This window comes from Lepisosteus platostomus, chromosome 2 (assembly GCF_059453375.1).
Source record: "Lepisosteus platostomus isolate fLepPlt1 chromosome 2, fLepPlt1.hap1, whole genome shotgun sequence".
Classification (NCBI taxonomy): Eukaryota; Metazoa; Chordata; class Actinopteri; order Semionotiformes; family Lepisosteidae; genus Lepisosteus; species Lepisosteus platostomus.
The window spans coordinates 70,427,562-70,443,247 of NC_142612.1; the positions used below are offsets into that span (position 1 = coordinate 70,427,562).

Here is a 15,686-nt window from a genome sequence, read left to right on the forward strand (position 1 = left end):
TCAGCTGTGAGCAAACGGATAGTTTAATGTATAAAGAGCAACAAAGCTTGACACCATTTTCGAGTTTTTATTTACTTTTCTGACAAATACAAAACTCCTGGGGCAGGGATATGTCCACCCAATGCCATGCAAACATGTGGTGTACACGCCCAAAAGACAAATTCACACCAGATGTAGTGGCTGATTATTATTAGTAGTGGTAGTAGTTTTGCATATCTCTGTCATCATTTAAGTGGATGATATAAATATGAAGCTTTTAGAATAAATTATTATACATCTTAGCCAGATCTAATGTTTAAAATCCTTTGTCCAGGCAATCACAAACACTTTGGAAAGTCCCTTTGAGGACCGGGCGTCAGGTCCCCTGGCTGACAGGGGGACGAGACTGGAGGAATTCATTTCTCCACACGGCCCCTGCAAGGTAGCCGCAGCTCAGCAGGGTCACGAGCAGGGTGGCAGCGGAAACGAATCCAAGCAGCCGCATGTCCCCCACGGGGATCTCGAGGCGCAGCGGCCCAGGCTCCTGAAGAGAGTGAGAAGATTGGGCAGCGAAATTTATTTCAGTTTCCGCACAGACCTGATTTCTTAGTGAGACATCAACAGTTTTTTTTTTAAGGAAATCGTTATTGGTAGAGTTCTTGGTAACTGAACCCAAGTCATTATGGCCTCCCCTGGTCACGGTCTCCATATGAGAGGTTTGAAGCTCATCAAACAGATGCCAATGTCACACCCAAATTATCAAGACGGCAGGACAGTACCATGACCAAAGCACCCGAGACAGTAACTATTTTCTGAGACCTTCCTATTTTGCAGGCAGCAACATATCCCATGCTTAAAACTTAAAAATATCTCTGGAGCACACCCAGTAAGAGAGGATAAACATGCATAGTCATTTCTTAGCCTCAGCAGTAGGACCACAGAGACAGACCGGCGACAGCGTACCTGTGCAGAATGTATCTGCAGCCATCTGCACATGCTGTGATTAAGAGCTGTACAGGGGGCGTCCGTCAGTGTATAAGGGATGAAGTTTGGAGGCAGATCACCTGCAAAAAAGCACAAAGGGTCTGCTTTAAGAGGCACGTGTTTTTCTGTACTTTGAAAATACTACAAAACAGTAAACAGCACAAGGAGTAATGTGCTTTCAGGTACAGGATGTTGTACAATCTTTAAATTTAAAAACGTATTCCAAAATGCAAAGTAAGGTATTAATTCCCACTTATTACTTACTAGTAAGCTTTAAGAACAAACCAACAAAGCACAAAACAGAAATGCAATTATATAATGAGTGAAAGCATTGATTTGTATTTTATATTGTTGAGGAAAAGCACTTGTCTTGTATGTGTAGATGTGTTTTCATCATCAGATGACAAGGCAAACAAGAAATTAGACAATTACCCAAAAAGCATGTTTATTAGTGAGTACGGCTCCACAGCTGAGCCATTTCTGTAGTCTTCAATTTTCTGTAATTTGATTGGAGTGACCGATTCATATTTTTCTGAAGGTGATAATGGATCATGCATTTATTTGAAATTACCCCAGAAGGCTTCTGTTCCTGCTTTGAAAGCTTTTAACATCAGAGACAGACATGTTATTAGTCTGCCCCTGGTGAAACATCATAAAGGCAAAAAAAACTGCTTTGCAAACTGACACACATAGGTCACTATATCAAGAAGAAAGTGCTGCCAGACACACAGACCCGAGGAGTCACAGGAGTCTGCTCGGAGCAGCAGGTGGGGGTTCTCGATGTCAATCAGGGCAGTTCTCTTCCCGGAATCTGAAGGACGATGATAGCGCCCATGGATTGGCACAACTGCCTTCAAGCACACAGGAGATGCAGGGTCCCGTGTGGGATAAACTAGGGCAGGAAACGCAGAAGAAACATACGCCGGGGCTTCCACATCAATTTCTGTGTCCAGAAGCACCTGCACAAGGAGATGGAACCCTGTCAGTCCAAAAGAACTGTAAAATTTGCCACCTGATCTCTTTGAAAAATGTGGGGCTTCTAAAAGATCTCCGATATTTAATGTGACATAAATGTACTAAAATAGTTATGCATGGTCATGTTTTTTGTTGTTTTTAAAGAGACTCTTAATCATTTGGCATTTTTAAATCGCTCAATTAACTAGCACTAACCCCCAAGGCATTTTTATGAAATCACCTGACATGAGCTCACCTACCTTATGCAAGAAACTACTGTCCTTAAAATGAAATGAATGCATGTGCCCAAAAGAACTGCTGGTGTAAAACTCAGACCGTGACAGGCACAGCAAAAAAGTTACAAGCAGAGGTTAATTCCACTCTGAAAAGTAAAACAAAACAGGAAAAGATTTTGGCTGTGGAGGTTTCTTTAGACTTGGCTCTACCTCTCCCCCACCCTAAAAAGAGGCTTCACAGATTACATGTTTTTTTTTTCTTTTGTTTCAAAAAGACTAAAAAATTCAAGCAATAGCTTCCTTGTAATGTTGAAATGGAGGGGAAAGAAGATGAAACTTCAGACTAGTACCAGGACAAAGAAAATCCTCTATACTCCGTATTTGGTGCAGCAAGTTGTGGTTACCATGTTGTGATCCTACTCTCACTACTCCTGTAGTGCCTGTTACCTGAAAGCCAGTGTCGTGTTGTTCTGATGTTAGCTGGTAAGGGTCAATGTAGATTCCTTTGGGAAGCCTCTCCACCAGCAGGAAATGCAGGTTTTTGGGAGACCCCAGGCCACAGCATACACTGGTCACAAGCTCCCTAAATATAGAGCCACAGACTTCAATATTTCACACATATTGCTTACTGAAACTGAGCCATAATGCCCACGGCACATTAATGAAACAGCATGACTAAATCTCACTTCCCTGCTCACAATACAGGTGGCTCACAATACAGCACTGTGTTGTTGTGTTTATAGGCAACTGAAAGATGTATTTCCACAATAAGCAATCACCTGTGAAAACCATTTTTCCTGAGTTCCCTTGACACTGTGAGTGATTCCAGCCATTCCCTTGTGAAGCCACATCTTTCTTCTCCTGCAAAACAGACATCCAGTTACATACCCCAAAACCCCATGTTAAAAAGTTCAAATTAATTTCTGTTTACAATCTTTTATGCTAAGAAGCAGGTGATCAAAGTGTATGAGCTTATCTGTGTATCAAGGTGTATCACTTTGAATATAATATTTAAAACTGCTTCCCAGTAGATAAATAAAAATAAACTTAAATACTGTCAATGCATTCACTGCAAATGTGAAAACAAATGCTGTCAAATTCATGTCCTGTGAAATCAGTTCACTTGGCTGTTCAATCTACTGGATTTTTAATAATACCAGAAATGTAACTAAAATTGGGAAAAAAAGCGAGAACATTCAATTGATTTATAACTACAATTTGAGTAACACGTAGACTATATTCTTGGGGCAGAATTAATCCAGATCAGACGGTATAATTAACTCAGACTCAGCGTCTCAGGAGCAAAAGAATTCACTTCTCGATTTCAAATACAACGTTAGCGTCTTGAAACACGTCAATTGGAACTGCGATCTGTCGTGTTTTTAAAGAGCCTTCAATGAACTTCTGTTAAAAATCATACACATGCGGGTTCTCTTTACAAGGTACAAAAAACATTAGGATTCATTTTAATAACTGGTCGTTGCTAAATGCTAAAATGTTAAATGTTATGTATAGACTAAGTACCATGATCGTGTTTATTAGTAGCAGAATTTCCCGATATTTATACTGAATATTATATTTCATCGTCTCTCCATGACCTCGCTCTTTCTCTGACTACCGAGTCTGATTATCTTGTTGCCAAAAAAAAGTGAATTTACCTGACTGTAAAACTGCTTTAAGGAGCGCTGGAGCTAAAAGAAATGCAATTAAATAAACTATTCTCATGGCGTATACATATTCACGAAAATAAACGATAAACGACAAGTAAGGGAAAACACAAAAAATGGTCTATTAAACACTGTCATCCCGGAAAAGAATGGCATCAAACTTGACAAACAAGCGCTGCGACCACGACACACACTAAAAAAAGCGATCTGCGCAAAATCTGCTGGATTCTTCTGCAAATCTGCACAAGTGCGAAGGCTGCGTGAACCCAGACGGCACAAATGCCTTCGGATCACGCGTCCTCTGGCTGAAGATACTGCGCAGCCGCGCAGCCGCTCGACGGGCACTGCGCTGCTGCAGCTGCGGATTAGAAACAACCGAGGAGCGGTGGCGACAAAGACATGTATATGTAGCAGGATAAAAATCCCCATTGCACCCTTTTAGCGCCACCTAGGCAGGGGGTGTAAAACGCCTGCGAATGAAGATATCAATTCGTTACAATATATAAAAGCACGTCTTACAGGTGGGCAGGTTTATTCCATGCTGAAAAGAGAAGAAGGGAAACACGTTTCGGCTATGGAGGCTTCTTCTTCTTTCAGCATGGAATAATCCTATTATTTGTTCCTTAGTACTTATTATATATGATTATATAATATCAATATAAAATTATTAATAAATAACAACAAATTTTATTATTAATGGTATATATTAATTCTATGCAACATTAATTCTGTACATTATATAACATTAATGTATTATATTAATCTATGCATGTGTGCACAACGGCAATGTTTTCCTTGTATGTAATACAAGCATAAATTGTATTTACAAAGACATAATCTCTTAAGTGTTTGTCAATGCACGAGTTTAATATAGACAGGTATAATATAATTATAATAAACCTATTATATGTAATGCAAAATATGTTGTAAAAGAATGTCAGAGGGTGGTAGAACAATCATATGAGCTGGTGGAATATCCACAGATGTGTGTAACTGTGAAGTGGATTATAAAAACATTTGCGCAGTGCACCATTGCACGCTACACACTGGAAAGAGCAGCAATTCAGCCGACACATAACGCAGCGAGCTCAGATTTCTTAGTCCCGTCCGAAATGAAGGGATTAGCTCCAAACTACATTTCTAGGGCTACAAGTTTTGGGGGGGGAAGTTGACTGAGCATGGAAATGTTTTACAAGAAACGCATACTTGAGCAAGCACCGTATGAGTTGTTAGAACAGGAAATCGTACATTCCTGACCTCAAATCTATTTCCCTTATACGTTCTGAAAAGGGACAGAGACCAGTCGTGATAGCAGGTTCCCGCTGTGTAATTCTGAGGAAGTGTAACCTAGAATCTGTTATTCCCATGACTGCTTACAAGTTCTTATCGCATAGCGTGACAGGTTCGATTAATGTATATTCGATTCTGACCATGCTGGGTCATTTCAGAAGCACTGGAGGCCGATTCCGAAGTCCAAACAAAACGTGTTTATGAAGACTGCAGTTCAGCGGGGTGGCATAGTGGTCAGCCCTGCTAGCCCGCAGTGCTAGGGCCCTGGTTTCCGTTCCTGGGGCGCTATGTGCATGGAGTTTGTATGTTCTGCCCCTGTTCGCATGGGTTTCCTCCGGGGACTCTGTGGCACGACATGGGGACCACTGGATAAGCGCTCCCTGTCAGCACCGACTGGGCCTCCACCCTTACTCTCGGCAGCAAAACAAACTCTCAGTGACTCTCCAGGTGGGAGAAAGGTGCCGTGGACACAGCCAGAATCCGTACAGACATTTACCCCTCAGCTGGCATCCGAACACAGCTAAAGAAACAGCACATTACTCTTGCGAAAGCTGACCCTGAAATGCTTTTGCCTTTTTTTTTCTTCTGAGGTCTCTCTGCACGTCTGCGCCCTCTTCAGGTTTGGAGGGATTGAGCCGGGGCGATTTTACAGTAGCATTTCCTGCTTGTGTTGCCACGCGTCTTTTAGAAGCGTAAATTATTAACAAGGTGAGATTTATATTTCAAAAGTATCATCACACGTTAACTAGCAATAAACTGTTGATCATTTACAAACATTTGCATCGTAATTTTTGTTTCGCCTGTTCTTGATTTCAATAATTCGACGCACGTTTTTAATTATTCTAAAGGTGTTGATAAACAAGCACTACGGACTGTGGTGTCCACTGAACAATACAGCAATGTTTCTTAAATGCGGATACATTGTTGTCGGGGAAAAACCGTGAATTGTTCGCGGCTGGTTTTGTATAGGACCTTGGGACTTAATGTAGATTGCTGTAGTAATATCACTTGACTGTAGCAGCATCAATGCTTTTTGAACACCGTCTTTTTACTGGTCTCAGTCTGACTTATATGTTATTTCATTGCTGAAGTGAAACGTAAAATCCCCAGTATTTTAAATAATAGTCTTTATATAACTGATTTCATTAGGAAAAATCATGTGTCAATAAAAACCTCATCATACTGAGAAAATAACATAAATGCTAATTATTAAAAGTAATGAGTTGAACACTGGCAATTTTTTTATATAAATGATTTATATCATTTGTGTTTTGGGTATTTACCCTTCTGACTGATAAAATCGCCATTAAATTAAATGATGACATTAAATTACCCTTCCAAGTGATTGCTCTTCCTAAGTAACTCCAGTCAGCCAACAAGCAAACTTTGAACCACTTTTTGATTTGTAGAGTTTGTGGGTGGTTCTCCTCCCTGTTTTCCCAATCTGTAAAGTGAGTCAGCTCAGTTCAGTAGATTGTTTTTTGAAGGGGCTTCTAGTCTGAATCTGACAGTTCTCGCAGGACATAGGCTGCTGATACTGTAGTTGCTTTTAGGAAAACGTCACTTAAACCTGTATTGTACTGGGAAAACACTGAATGTGTTTTAAGTATAGAAGAGAAATTGTTAATAATTAGATGACAAGCATGTAAACCCGTAAGGACTAACACTAACCTTCTGTTTGGATTATTGGACAAGCCCAGATCTTTAGAGTGTCGAGCGCAATTTCACTGCCAATGGAGGAAGAGGGGGACCCGCCCAGCAAAGATCAGATCTCACTGCAAAGCGTGGAGCAGGAGGAGAGGTCAGGGGTAAAAAATATTCCTGCCGTCTCGCTCAGACGTGCTGTACTTTCACAGAGAAAAGAGAGAGGTTTTATGTGATATGTTAGAAAGAGAGATGTATGTGAAGAATGTAAGGGTGCAATAATATTTTTGCACTGTAAATGTTGTGTTTATGTTGTGTACCGGCTTCGGCAACACTGTTAATTCATCGGTCATGTCAACAAAGCTGGTTGGATTTGATTTTGAATTTGCTACAAGGACTGATCAAAGTCTGATTCCCTGTTTCTTGGGTGGGGCCCCATTCATGTCACGTCTTTATTCTGGACAGGATTTACATGGACTGCAATGCTACCACTCCCCTGGAGCCTGCAGTCATTGAGGCCATCACAGAGGCTCTCCAAGATGCATGGGGGAATCCCAGCAGCAATTACCCGCCTGGTGAGAGCAACCATCCAGTGCAGCTCGGAATTGCGAAAACGCTCTTGTGCTCTAGCCAAGCCCCGCCGAACCACACCAGGTTTCAGAAGAGCCCCACTGGGGCTGGCTCTGACACTGGGGGTGTGCTCTTCTCTGAAGGGCTGGGGAATGGGTTTTTCCACAACCTCAACACACAGGGAACCTCACTTCGACATCTCTTAGTTAAGCAGACGATTTGTCTCCATCCTCACGGGGACAGTCTGAGGCGGGGATGGAATTTTTTAGACTGCCCTGCATTGGGAATTTAAAAATAATAATAAAACAAGATGTTTTGGAGTGTCAGTGATTGATACCTGTAAAATATGCCTTCTTGGTTGTATATGTAATCTGGATCACCCAGAGTTGTTCTGGAACTTCGTAAGTAATTAATAAACTTAGTTAAAGAGTAACTACTACTTTTGAAAGAGTACATATAATAGGAATTCTACTACGTCTAACCCTAAGACAAATCCAAATGCCCCCATAACTGGCATGACACTGTTAATAAGAGGGGACGTTCTTTCAGTGTCTTGCATCCTGTCTCATTGCTGATTAATTTTTTTTTCTGGTACAGCAGCTTTTCTAGTGCAGTGCTGGTCGTGGATCCTCATCCAAGGATTAATTAATTGAGTCTTGCCTGACTATTTAAATCAAGGAGGACAGAATGGGCTGACTGTATAATCAGCACTGCGGGGTGTCCAGCAGGGCTATACAAATACTGCCAAAAAACTGGAGCCAGTGCAGGCAGTATATACGGTATTTTATCTGATTAGTTTGGCTCTTGAATGTCTCTTATGTTGCCTTTGGTTTTCCTAACTAACATCGATGAGCTGAAATTAAGCCATTTCTTATGTCGGCATCTGTACAGAATTCTGTGGGCAACACCAAAAATGCAGACTTTGTTTCAATAAAACCTAAAACAGTGCAGGCAACTCTGGATGCAAAAGGGTTATGTTCACTGCACCTCACCTGCTATTCAAATCTCTGCCACATCTACTGCAGCGCAACTCCAAGATATTCCACAATCCTCGAGCGGACTAATTCGTTTTGTTTTTCAGGTACCAAAGCCAAAAATATTATTAACCAAGCCAGAGAGAACATTGCTAAGATGGTTGGAGGTAAAGCCGATGACATCATTCTTATGTCCGGTGGAACAGAGGTGACGTTTGCTCAGTTTCAGTTTTTGTAAGCATGATTGCTAGTGCCACTACCGAAGAGTGTTAAAAAGATGGAGATATTTTTTTTAAATGCATCAGCATGCTTCGTCTCCTAGTCAATAAAATGGAGTAAAAAGTGAAAACGTCTTCTTTTTAACCTTTGCTTTGCAGTGTGACATTGTCATGTCTGGGTTTGTAATTAGAAAAGGGTTTGTAAATTATGCATGAACCTGAAACACTCAAGGCTGTGTGAAAGTATCCAGCTGTGGTTAAGGATCAAGAGCAGCATGTCCTTCTAATAAATTATTTTTACGCTTTGTTCACAAGATTGACTAAAATTAACCCCAAATACTTGTTTTCCTAGTAACCTTCTGTAGCTACTAGAGAGGAGTCATCATTTTTTGTTTTTCAGTTGTACCAAGAGGACAAAATTTGTTAAGGGTTGGTTGCAGTGTTAGGAATAAAGCCCCCCTTTAAGATTATGCAAACTGATTAACTGTGGCCTGTTACTGAATGCCTTGCTATATTTAGACAAACATTTTCTTGTTTAAAAAAAATAGCGTTAGCACCATGTAACACACATAGATTTGACAGTTTTGATTTTAAAAAAAGCTAGTAATTCGAATTGCAAACATCAATAAATGTTATTTGTCTTTTATTGTTCTATTGTTCAGTGTGCTGTTTTGAGGAAATGATAAGACTGAATTTCACAAACACTAAGCATTTTTCACCTAGAAAGGAGTACCAGATGGTCTCAGTCTCAGAGTGGCATAGAGATGTAAATAGGCATGAAAGTAATATTGATTTACAATGACTGTGCAAATCATTTGTAAATTTCTATTGTGACAAAATGACAGACAAACTAAGGGATGAGGCAGAGCTGTTTATGAGCCAAAACAATTTAGGAACCAATCCTCCTGCTGAAGCTTCAGTATTAAATACAATCTAAACCTGAAACACTCAGGCTAGTACAGTATTCAGTACAGGACGACCACTTGGAATGTAAAAACTGGAAGCCGCTTCAATACAGGATGATCGGAATCAAATGCTTGGAATACAAAAGATGGGAATATTGTCTGTGGGGAGACTTAGAGCTCTTATGAGCCAGACTCCTGGTAGACTTTTAGATCTTTCGGAACGTAGAGAAGACAGTGTGTCAACGGGTGGTTAGACAGACAGGTAGATTAAGAATCTGACTGGCCTTTTGGTGATAGCTTGGGGAAAAGTCTGTTGTTGGTGGTCGTAAAATACAAGTTGGTTCAAGAAAAAATGGCAATTCACAGAGAAAAGTCTGGAAAAGTGAAATGGAAATAATTTAAAACAACCTGTCAGTGCCTACTACCAGTACTTGAGGAGGGTAAAATGTCACACTACTTAATCTTTTCAATTAAAAGCAGCAGCTCTTGTTGAACCACGTTTGAGCTACAAGCAAAACTAAAATTAAATTCAAAACACTATAATTTGGTATTGATCCATGTTCTAATGTCATGTGCCCTGTTTAACAAACACAAGTGTAGTGACAGTGTTTTCAGTTTCATTTTTTTTTTCTCTCTTATTGCTTTTAGGCAAATAACTTTGTCTTCCACACGGCAATAAAGTATTTCTGGGACACATGGGGGAAATCTGGGCTGAATGGAGGAAAGACAGGGCATCTAAATGCAGAAGGAGTCTTGCCTCACATCATCTCTTCCAATGTGGAACATGACTCCATCAAACTGACAGCAGACAATCTACAGAAGGAGAAGAGAGCAGGTGAGACAAGTCTGGAGCAGAACACCCCAGTTTTGTTGTGAAAACAAGACATTGCTATATAAATTCAAGCCAGCAGATATATCACTATGCATCTCACAACTTGCAGCCCACTGACACTAAGCAGGTGTGAGCCTGACCAGTACCTGGACAGGAGACCTCCATGGAAAAACTAAGGTTGCTGCTGGAAGTGGTGTTAGTGGAATCAGCAGAGAGTGCTCACTCTGCGGTCTGTGTGGGTCCTAATGCCCCAGAATAGTGATGCGGACTCTCCATGGTCATTAAAAATCTCTTGGAATTTCTCAAAAAGAGTAGGTGTGTAACCCTGGGGTCCTAGCCAAGTTTCCCCCTGGCCTTTAACAGTCATGGCCTCCTGATAATCCCCATCTACTCTGTTCTCCTCTCCACTGATAGATGATGTGTGGTGCACGAACAGTGCACACTTTACCTGCTGTCGCAAGTGGGAGCTGCACATTGGTGGTAGTGGAGAGGAGTCCCCATTACCTGTAAATTCCAGTTTGCAGTATTTTTCCTGTTCATGTCTAAAAGATAGAAGAGACTCTGTAAAATAACTAGGTTACAGTTAAAAAGTCAGAGCTGTGTACATTTTTTAAATTATGGAAATCTTTGTAAGGTCAGTGGCCTTCAGCAGTAATAAAAACAGTTAAGCTACTAATCCCATAGAGTCTTATAATCTTTTTTTCCCTGGGGTGAGAGCTATCCTGTCGGACTGATTCGTTTGCTGTTGCAGAAGTCACATTTGTGCCGGTTTCCAAGGTGACAGGGCGAGTGGAAGTTGATGACGTGTTGGCTGCCATCAGGCCCACCACCTGTCTGATCTCCATTATGCTGGCCAACAACGAGACTGGAGTCCTGATGGTAGGGAGGGGAAGCTGCAGTTCCCAATGTGCAAACCCAGAAACAGCTCTTAGTGCATCAGGGAATCAAATAAGACTCCCAGTGCATAGCGGTTTGATCCACTTCAGGTTGTACAAGCTGCAGAATTTAATTTGAGACTAGTGACCCTTTTCCTAGACAGACATTACAACATAATATGAATATTCCTTTTCAGCACAGTTTGCAGACGGAAAGCCTGTTGCTGTTTATTGCCCAATATTATGATCTAATACTGTAAGATGTCTAAGAAAAATATGAGTGAAGTTCAACGGTACCATTCCATGGCAAAAAGATGATAAGGAGGAGAGAGAGATGTGTTGAAAATATAGAGAGCACAAAAAGTCAGCATGGGAGAAAACATGGTTAAAAAAATGCAGGTTAATGGCAGGATAGTGTGAACAACTGTACCTCCCTTCTCTCAGCCTATCAGCAAGATCTGCAGGAGAGTGCAGGCACTGACAGAGCGCCGGTTGGAACCTAGAATCCTCCTGCACACTGACGCAGCACAGGCCATTGGCAAAGTCCAGGTGAACACTCAGGAACTTGGAGTTGATTACCTCACCATCGTTGGCCATAAGGTAAGGAATAAAATGCTCATGGCTGGCTGCTCTTGAAAGCCTTCCTAACTGGTAACAATAGGAAAGTAGAGGGGTGCTGTCGGGCAGCATGGTGGCACAGTGGTTAGCACTGCTTCCTTGCAACGCTGGGGCCCTGGGTTCGAGTCCAGATCTGGGATATCTGGGTAGAATTTGTACGTGCTCCCTATGTTCACATGGTTTTCATCCGGGCGCCCTGGTTTCCTCCCACAGTGCAAAGATATGGTGGCAAGTTACTTGGCCTAGTGAGTGTGTTTATGTTCCCTGTGATGGATTGGAGTCCTGTCAAGGGGGTATCACATCTTTCAGGGATAGACTCCAGCTCCACCGGGAGCCTGAAATGGAAGAAAATTAGATGGATTAGAGTTAGAAAATGGATGGATGGATGGATGGATGGCATCTCTTTGCCACTGAGAAGTGTCTCATCTGGTAACTTTGGTGCTGCCTGGAGAAAGTGATGAAAATAAATGAAAGGTGAAGTGATCTCTGAGTGAGTTGCATATAATCTTATAGTAGGAACCTATCGCCAGAAATACAGGAGGAAAAAATCTTAACACTGGTTTTGAGCACCTAGCAGAGAAAGGGCACCAAGGACAGCAGTTCTTTTGAACAATTCCAAATATCACTCATGAGTCTGAGTACACCGCTTATGCCTACAGTTTCCAAATCAATGTTTTCGTTTTTATTGGAATTACTTTTTTTCCAGTTTTATGCACCACGGATTGGAGCACTATATGTGAGAGGTCCAGGAAGCACATCTCCTGTATTCCCTATGTTCTTTGGAGGAGGGCAGGAGAGGAACTTCAGACCAGGGTAGGTTTTTGGAATTTTGCCCTCAGAAAAACCTCAGGCTCGTTTGCAAAAAACACTGCATCCTTTCCTTTCTTACATCAGTCATTTTGTATTGCATAAGGGAAACTGTGGTTTACATGGAAATCCGTTTAACTCTGCTGCTGAAGACAATATTATCAGGTTGTGCATACAATTGGAAGGTTTAGAGAATTTGTTTTTCTTTTTGGCAAAAGCAAAAATTAACCAGGGATACAATTAAAACCTAAGTCCTGCCTATATCTATCAGGAGCTTTGGGATATTCATAGAGAGAAGCAAAAAGAATCAGCTTTATTTGGCAATGAAGTTATCAAGAATTCTCTTCAGTGCAAAGCATCTCAGAAATTTCATTCCTGCTGAAGATAATGTTAAGCACAACCAACTGATTCTTCCAAGATAAATGTGTAAACTGTACTGTGTTATTTTTGTGTTCTTTCAGGACAGAGAACACGCCAATGATTGCTGGGCTTGGAAAGGTAATGTGCCCTGCAGAAACATATCATCTTCTCCACTTTCCTTGTTTATTTTCGGACTTGAGAGGTTTTATTTGAGGACTAACGTTCTATTGAGATGTACATTACATTATATTTAAAACATACCCAAAGCACATTGGGCTCAAATGCGTGCGTAGTCTAATACACATAAAGTTTAGATATAAATTTTAAGAACAAGATAAAAACTAGAAACATACTTTAACAGAGCCGTTTGATTCGCAGCAGACAGGATGAGGTTTTTTTAATATTGCTAATACACATTTTTGTAGTCTATTGTGAACGAATTACCAGTATGCGTACAACACCTTTTATAGACCAGCCCCTGAGTTTGTGTGAGGTTTAGGCTGAGCCTTTGTTTCTCTCCCAGGCAGCGGAGCTGGTGAACCGAAACCTGGATCAGTACGAGGCCCACCTGCGTGCGACCAGAGATTACCTGGAGGAGCGCCTGGAGGTGACGCAGCCTGCAGCTGGAGAGTGTAGCGCACTGTCAGTGCAACACATGGAGGATGTGTCTTAGATATTTGATCTGGTGCCTCATTGCCATCTGCCTCAGGCAGGGAGATGGATATTCTGTCAGGGAGTGTACGGATCACAAAAGAACTAGATTAGACCCTCATAGGACTATAGAGTATGTTGATTTATTACAGTATCATGCAGCATTCGGCTTGCGCCTTTTTAACTGGACAAATATCACGATCCAGCTTCAGCAGCAGCCATGTTGTGGAGGCTGGTTGCATTGGATCTTTGCAGAAAGGACTGGATGTGCTCTTTGGACCCTTTAGCTGCTAGTAACCAAGAAAGCAAGAAGAGCCGAATGCCCTCATCTCATAACCTTTATGTCCTTATGTTTTATGCTTGCTATAATTGATCTGTTTTTTCTCACATTTATTCTCTATCATTTGGACTTCAGGCTGTCTTTGGGAAGGAGAAGGTCCACTTTAACAGCCATTTCAAAGGCACACAGATACTGCCAAACACCTGTAATGTCTCGTTTCTGGGTCCCAAACTGCAAGGTAAGTTGTACGACAGTGCCTGTGCAATAATGTGAGCCGTTCTTTTTGTGTGTGCTTTTTTTTTATTTGGAGAAAAATGCTGCACTGGGCTAAAACGTAAGTCTTTAGTAGTAAATGAAAAAGGAATCTGTTTTCTGATGGATCAGGTTGAAATGAAATTCACCAAGGATCCGTGTGTCTTGGGCAGGGCGGATGGTGTTGTCCCGTTGTTGCAGGCTGCTGGCCAGTGTTGGAGCGGCCTGTCACTCGGACAGAGGGGACAGGTAAGACACACCTGTCTCCCCGCCTGTCACGACCGGCAGCCCCCAGCCTGGCATGACGTGTGTCGGAGGTTCTTGTGCTAGTTTTCCTAATCTTCGCCCTTCTGTTCCGGCCCACAGACCATCCCACATCCTGCTGAGCTGTGGTGTTCCCCCCACCGTGGCCGCCAACGCCCTGCGGCTGAGCGTGGGCCGGGGCACCTCCAGGCAGGACGTCGACCGGGCTGTGGAGGACCTGAGGGAGGCTGTGCTCCAGCTGGAGGGGGGCTGCTAGCGAGCGCCGTGGGAGAGGAGACAGGAGTGAGGCCCGGGCAGAGCAGGCGTCCTCACTTCATCTCACAGAGGCCTGGTTAACGGGATTGGGGTCTGGCAACTGGGACGCCAAACTTCACAACACTGGGACAATTAAAAAAATGGGACATTTGAAAGAAAACACATTTTTGCATTCTGTTTTGTTGTGGCAATATCATTTATTCTCTGTTTGTGAAGGGTCAGATTTTCTCACAGCACTTTTTCTTTATTTAGCTTGTGGAACTGATGTAAAATTTGAATTCAAAGTGTATTGTTTGCATTTTAATTTATTCTTACTATTATGATGAATTGTTGAGTGGTCCTTTGTTTTATCTGTTGGAACGGTTGAGTGCAGAGTGGGTGCCTTGAAGCAATGGTGTTCAAGCAAGAAGTGCTCTAGTTGTTGTGCTTGTTTATAGTCACCTGGCAAGAAGGAGGAGAGTTGAGGTGTCTGCTGGTACAGGTCCCCTGGCCGTCATTCAGCATGAATCACCACGCAGCTCAGCTGCATCTGCAGGCACCAGCTTTCTGCAATGAGCCTTTCAGCATGCTGTTTTATGTTCGAATCAGTGTTGCTGCTTGAAAGCGCATTTTACAGTTTTGCTTACTAAACCTTGTATGTAATTCATTTTTTAAAGAGTAAAGATGAGCATTAATTTGTTAACTTGCAGGGAAATGACAAGCTGTTACACAATTTTTTTAAAACATTTTTATCACTGGGCTAAGTCAGGTGGCCTATAATCGCTTTCTATTGACAACTTCCTTTTGCACATGGAACAAGAAACCAGAATTGTCTTTCTTACCATTGGTGATAAACATCTGATTGTGTGACATCTGTGTAGCATTTAATTCCTACTGAAGGGAATGTGTTTTGGAAAAGAAAATGTTTACAGCTTTTCATTTTTATACAAGTAAAACAATCATTGAAGAAGACTTAAAAATGTTTTGTTTTATCTTTCATTTGGAAAAAAAAACAATTGTACATGAATTCTTATAACCCTAAAGGTAACTAAACCTAGGTAGCATCAACAACAGGTAGACTGCACATGTAAT

General features: G+C 41.7%; 2 protein-coding genes across 4 annotated transcripts; one reads left to right on the forward strand and one right to left on the reverse strand.

The window, feature by feature from the left end:
* Positions 1-47: 47 nt before the first annotated feature.
* pigx (phosphatidylinositol glycan anchor biosynthesis, class X) lies at positions 48-4,093 on the reverse strand. The gene is made up of 6 exons (XM_088616613.1): positions 3,812-4,093; positions 2,933-3,014; positions 2,601-2,736; positions 1,709-1,922; positions 943-1,043; positions 48-523 (listed from the first exon to the last, which is right to left on the reverse strand). Exons 1-6 carry the CDS (start codon positions 3,876-3,878, stop codon positions 356-358), a joined length of 768 nt encoding a protein of 255 aa, XP_088472739.1. The 5' UTR covers positions 3,879-4,093; the 3' UTR covers positions 48-355.
* A 1,591-nt stretch (positions 4,094-5,684) lies between these two features.
* On the forward strand, positions 5,685-15,574 carry scly (selenocysteine lyase). Of its 3 annotated transcripts, none has more exons than XM_088616618.1 (13): positions 5,685-5,818; positions 6,811-6,911; positions 7,220-7,329; positions 8,406-8,506; positions 10,070-10,256; positions 11,005-11,132; positions 11,573-11,728; positions 12,453-12,559; positions 13,015-13,051; positions 13,437-13,555; positions 13,980-14,082; positions 14,270-14,345; positions 14,463-15,574. In XM_088616618.1, the coding sequence occupies exons 2-13, from the start codon at positions 6,844-6,846 to the stop codon at positions 14,480-14,482; spliced, it is 1,212 nt and encodes a 403-aa protein (XP_088472744.1). In that variant the 5' UTR covers positions 5,685-5,818; positions 6,811-6,843; the 3' UTR covers positions 14,483-15,574. The 3 variants fall into 3 exon arrangements, with proteins under 3 accessions (XP_088472744.1, XP_088472742.1, XP_088472743.1); XM_088616616.1 differs by having other exon boundaries at positions 13,437-13,520; XM_088616617.1 differs by having other exon boundaries at positions 5,720-5,818; positions 6,806-6,911; positions 13,437-13,520.
* Positions 15,575-15,686: the final 112 nt, after the last annotated feature.

What these genes read in the sequence shown, in the direction of transcription:
- scly (XM_088616616.1), top strand. Translation starts at nt 6,844, where the DNA reads ATGGAGGAAGAGGGGGACCCGCCCAGCAAAGATCAGATCTCACTGCAA. An exon ending in TTATGTCCGGTGGAACAGAG is followed by an intron (nt 8,507 to 10,069) that starts GTGACGTTTGCT and finishes TATTGCTTTTAG; the next exon opens with GCAAATAACTTTGTCTTCCA. An exon ending in ACGAGACTGGAGTCCTGATG is followed by an intron (nt 11,133 to 11,572) that starts GTAGGGAGGGGA and finishes CCCTTCTCTCAG; the next exon opens with CCTATCAGCAAGATCTGCAG.
- pigx (XM_088616613.1), bottom strand. Translation starts at nt 3,878, where the DNA reads ATGAGAATAGTTTATTTAATTGCATTTCTTTTAGCTCCAGCGCTCCTT. An exon ending in AGGAAAAATGGTTTTCACAG is followed by an intron (nt 2,737 to 2,932) that starts GTGATTGCTTAT and finishes CTCTATATTTAG; the next exon opens with GGAGCTTGTGACCAGTGTAT. An exon ending in AACACGACACTGGCTTTCAG is followed by an intron (nt 1,923 to 2,600) that starts GTAACAGGCACT and finishes CTCCTTGTGCAG; the next exon opens with GTGCTTCTGGACACAGAAAT.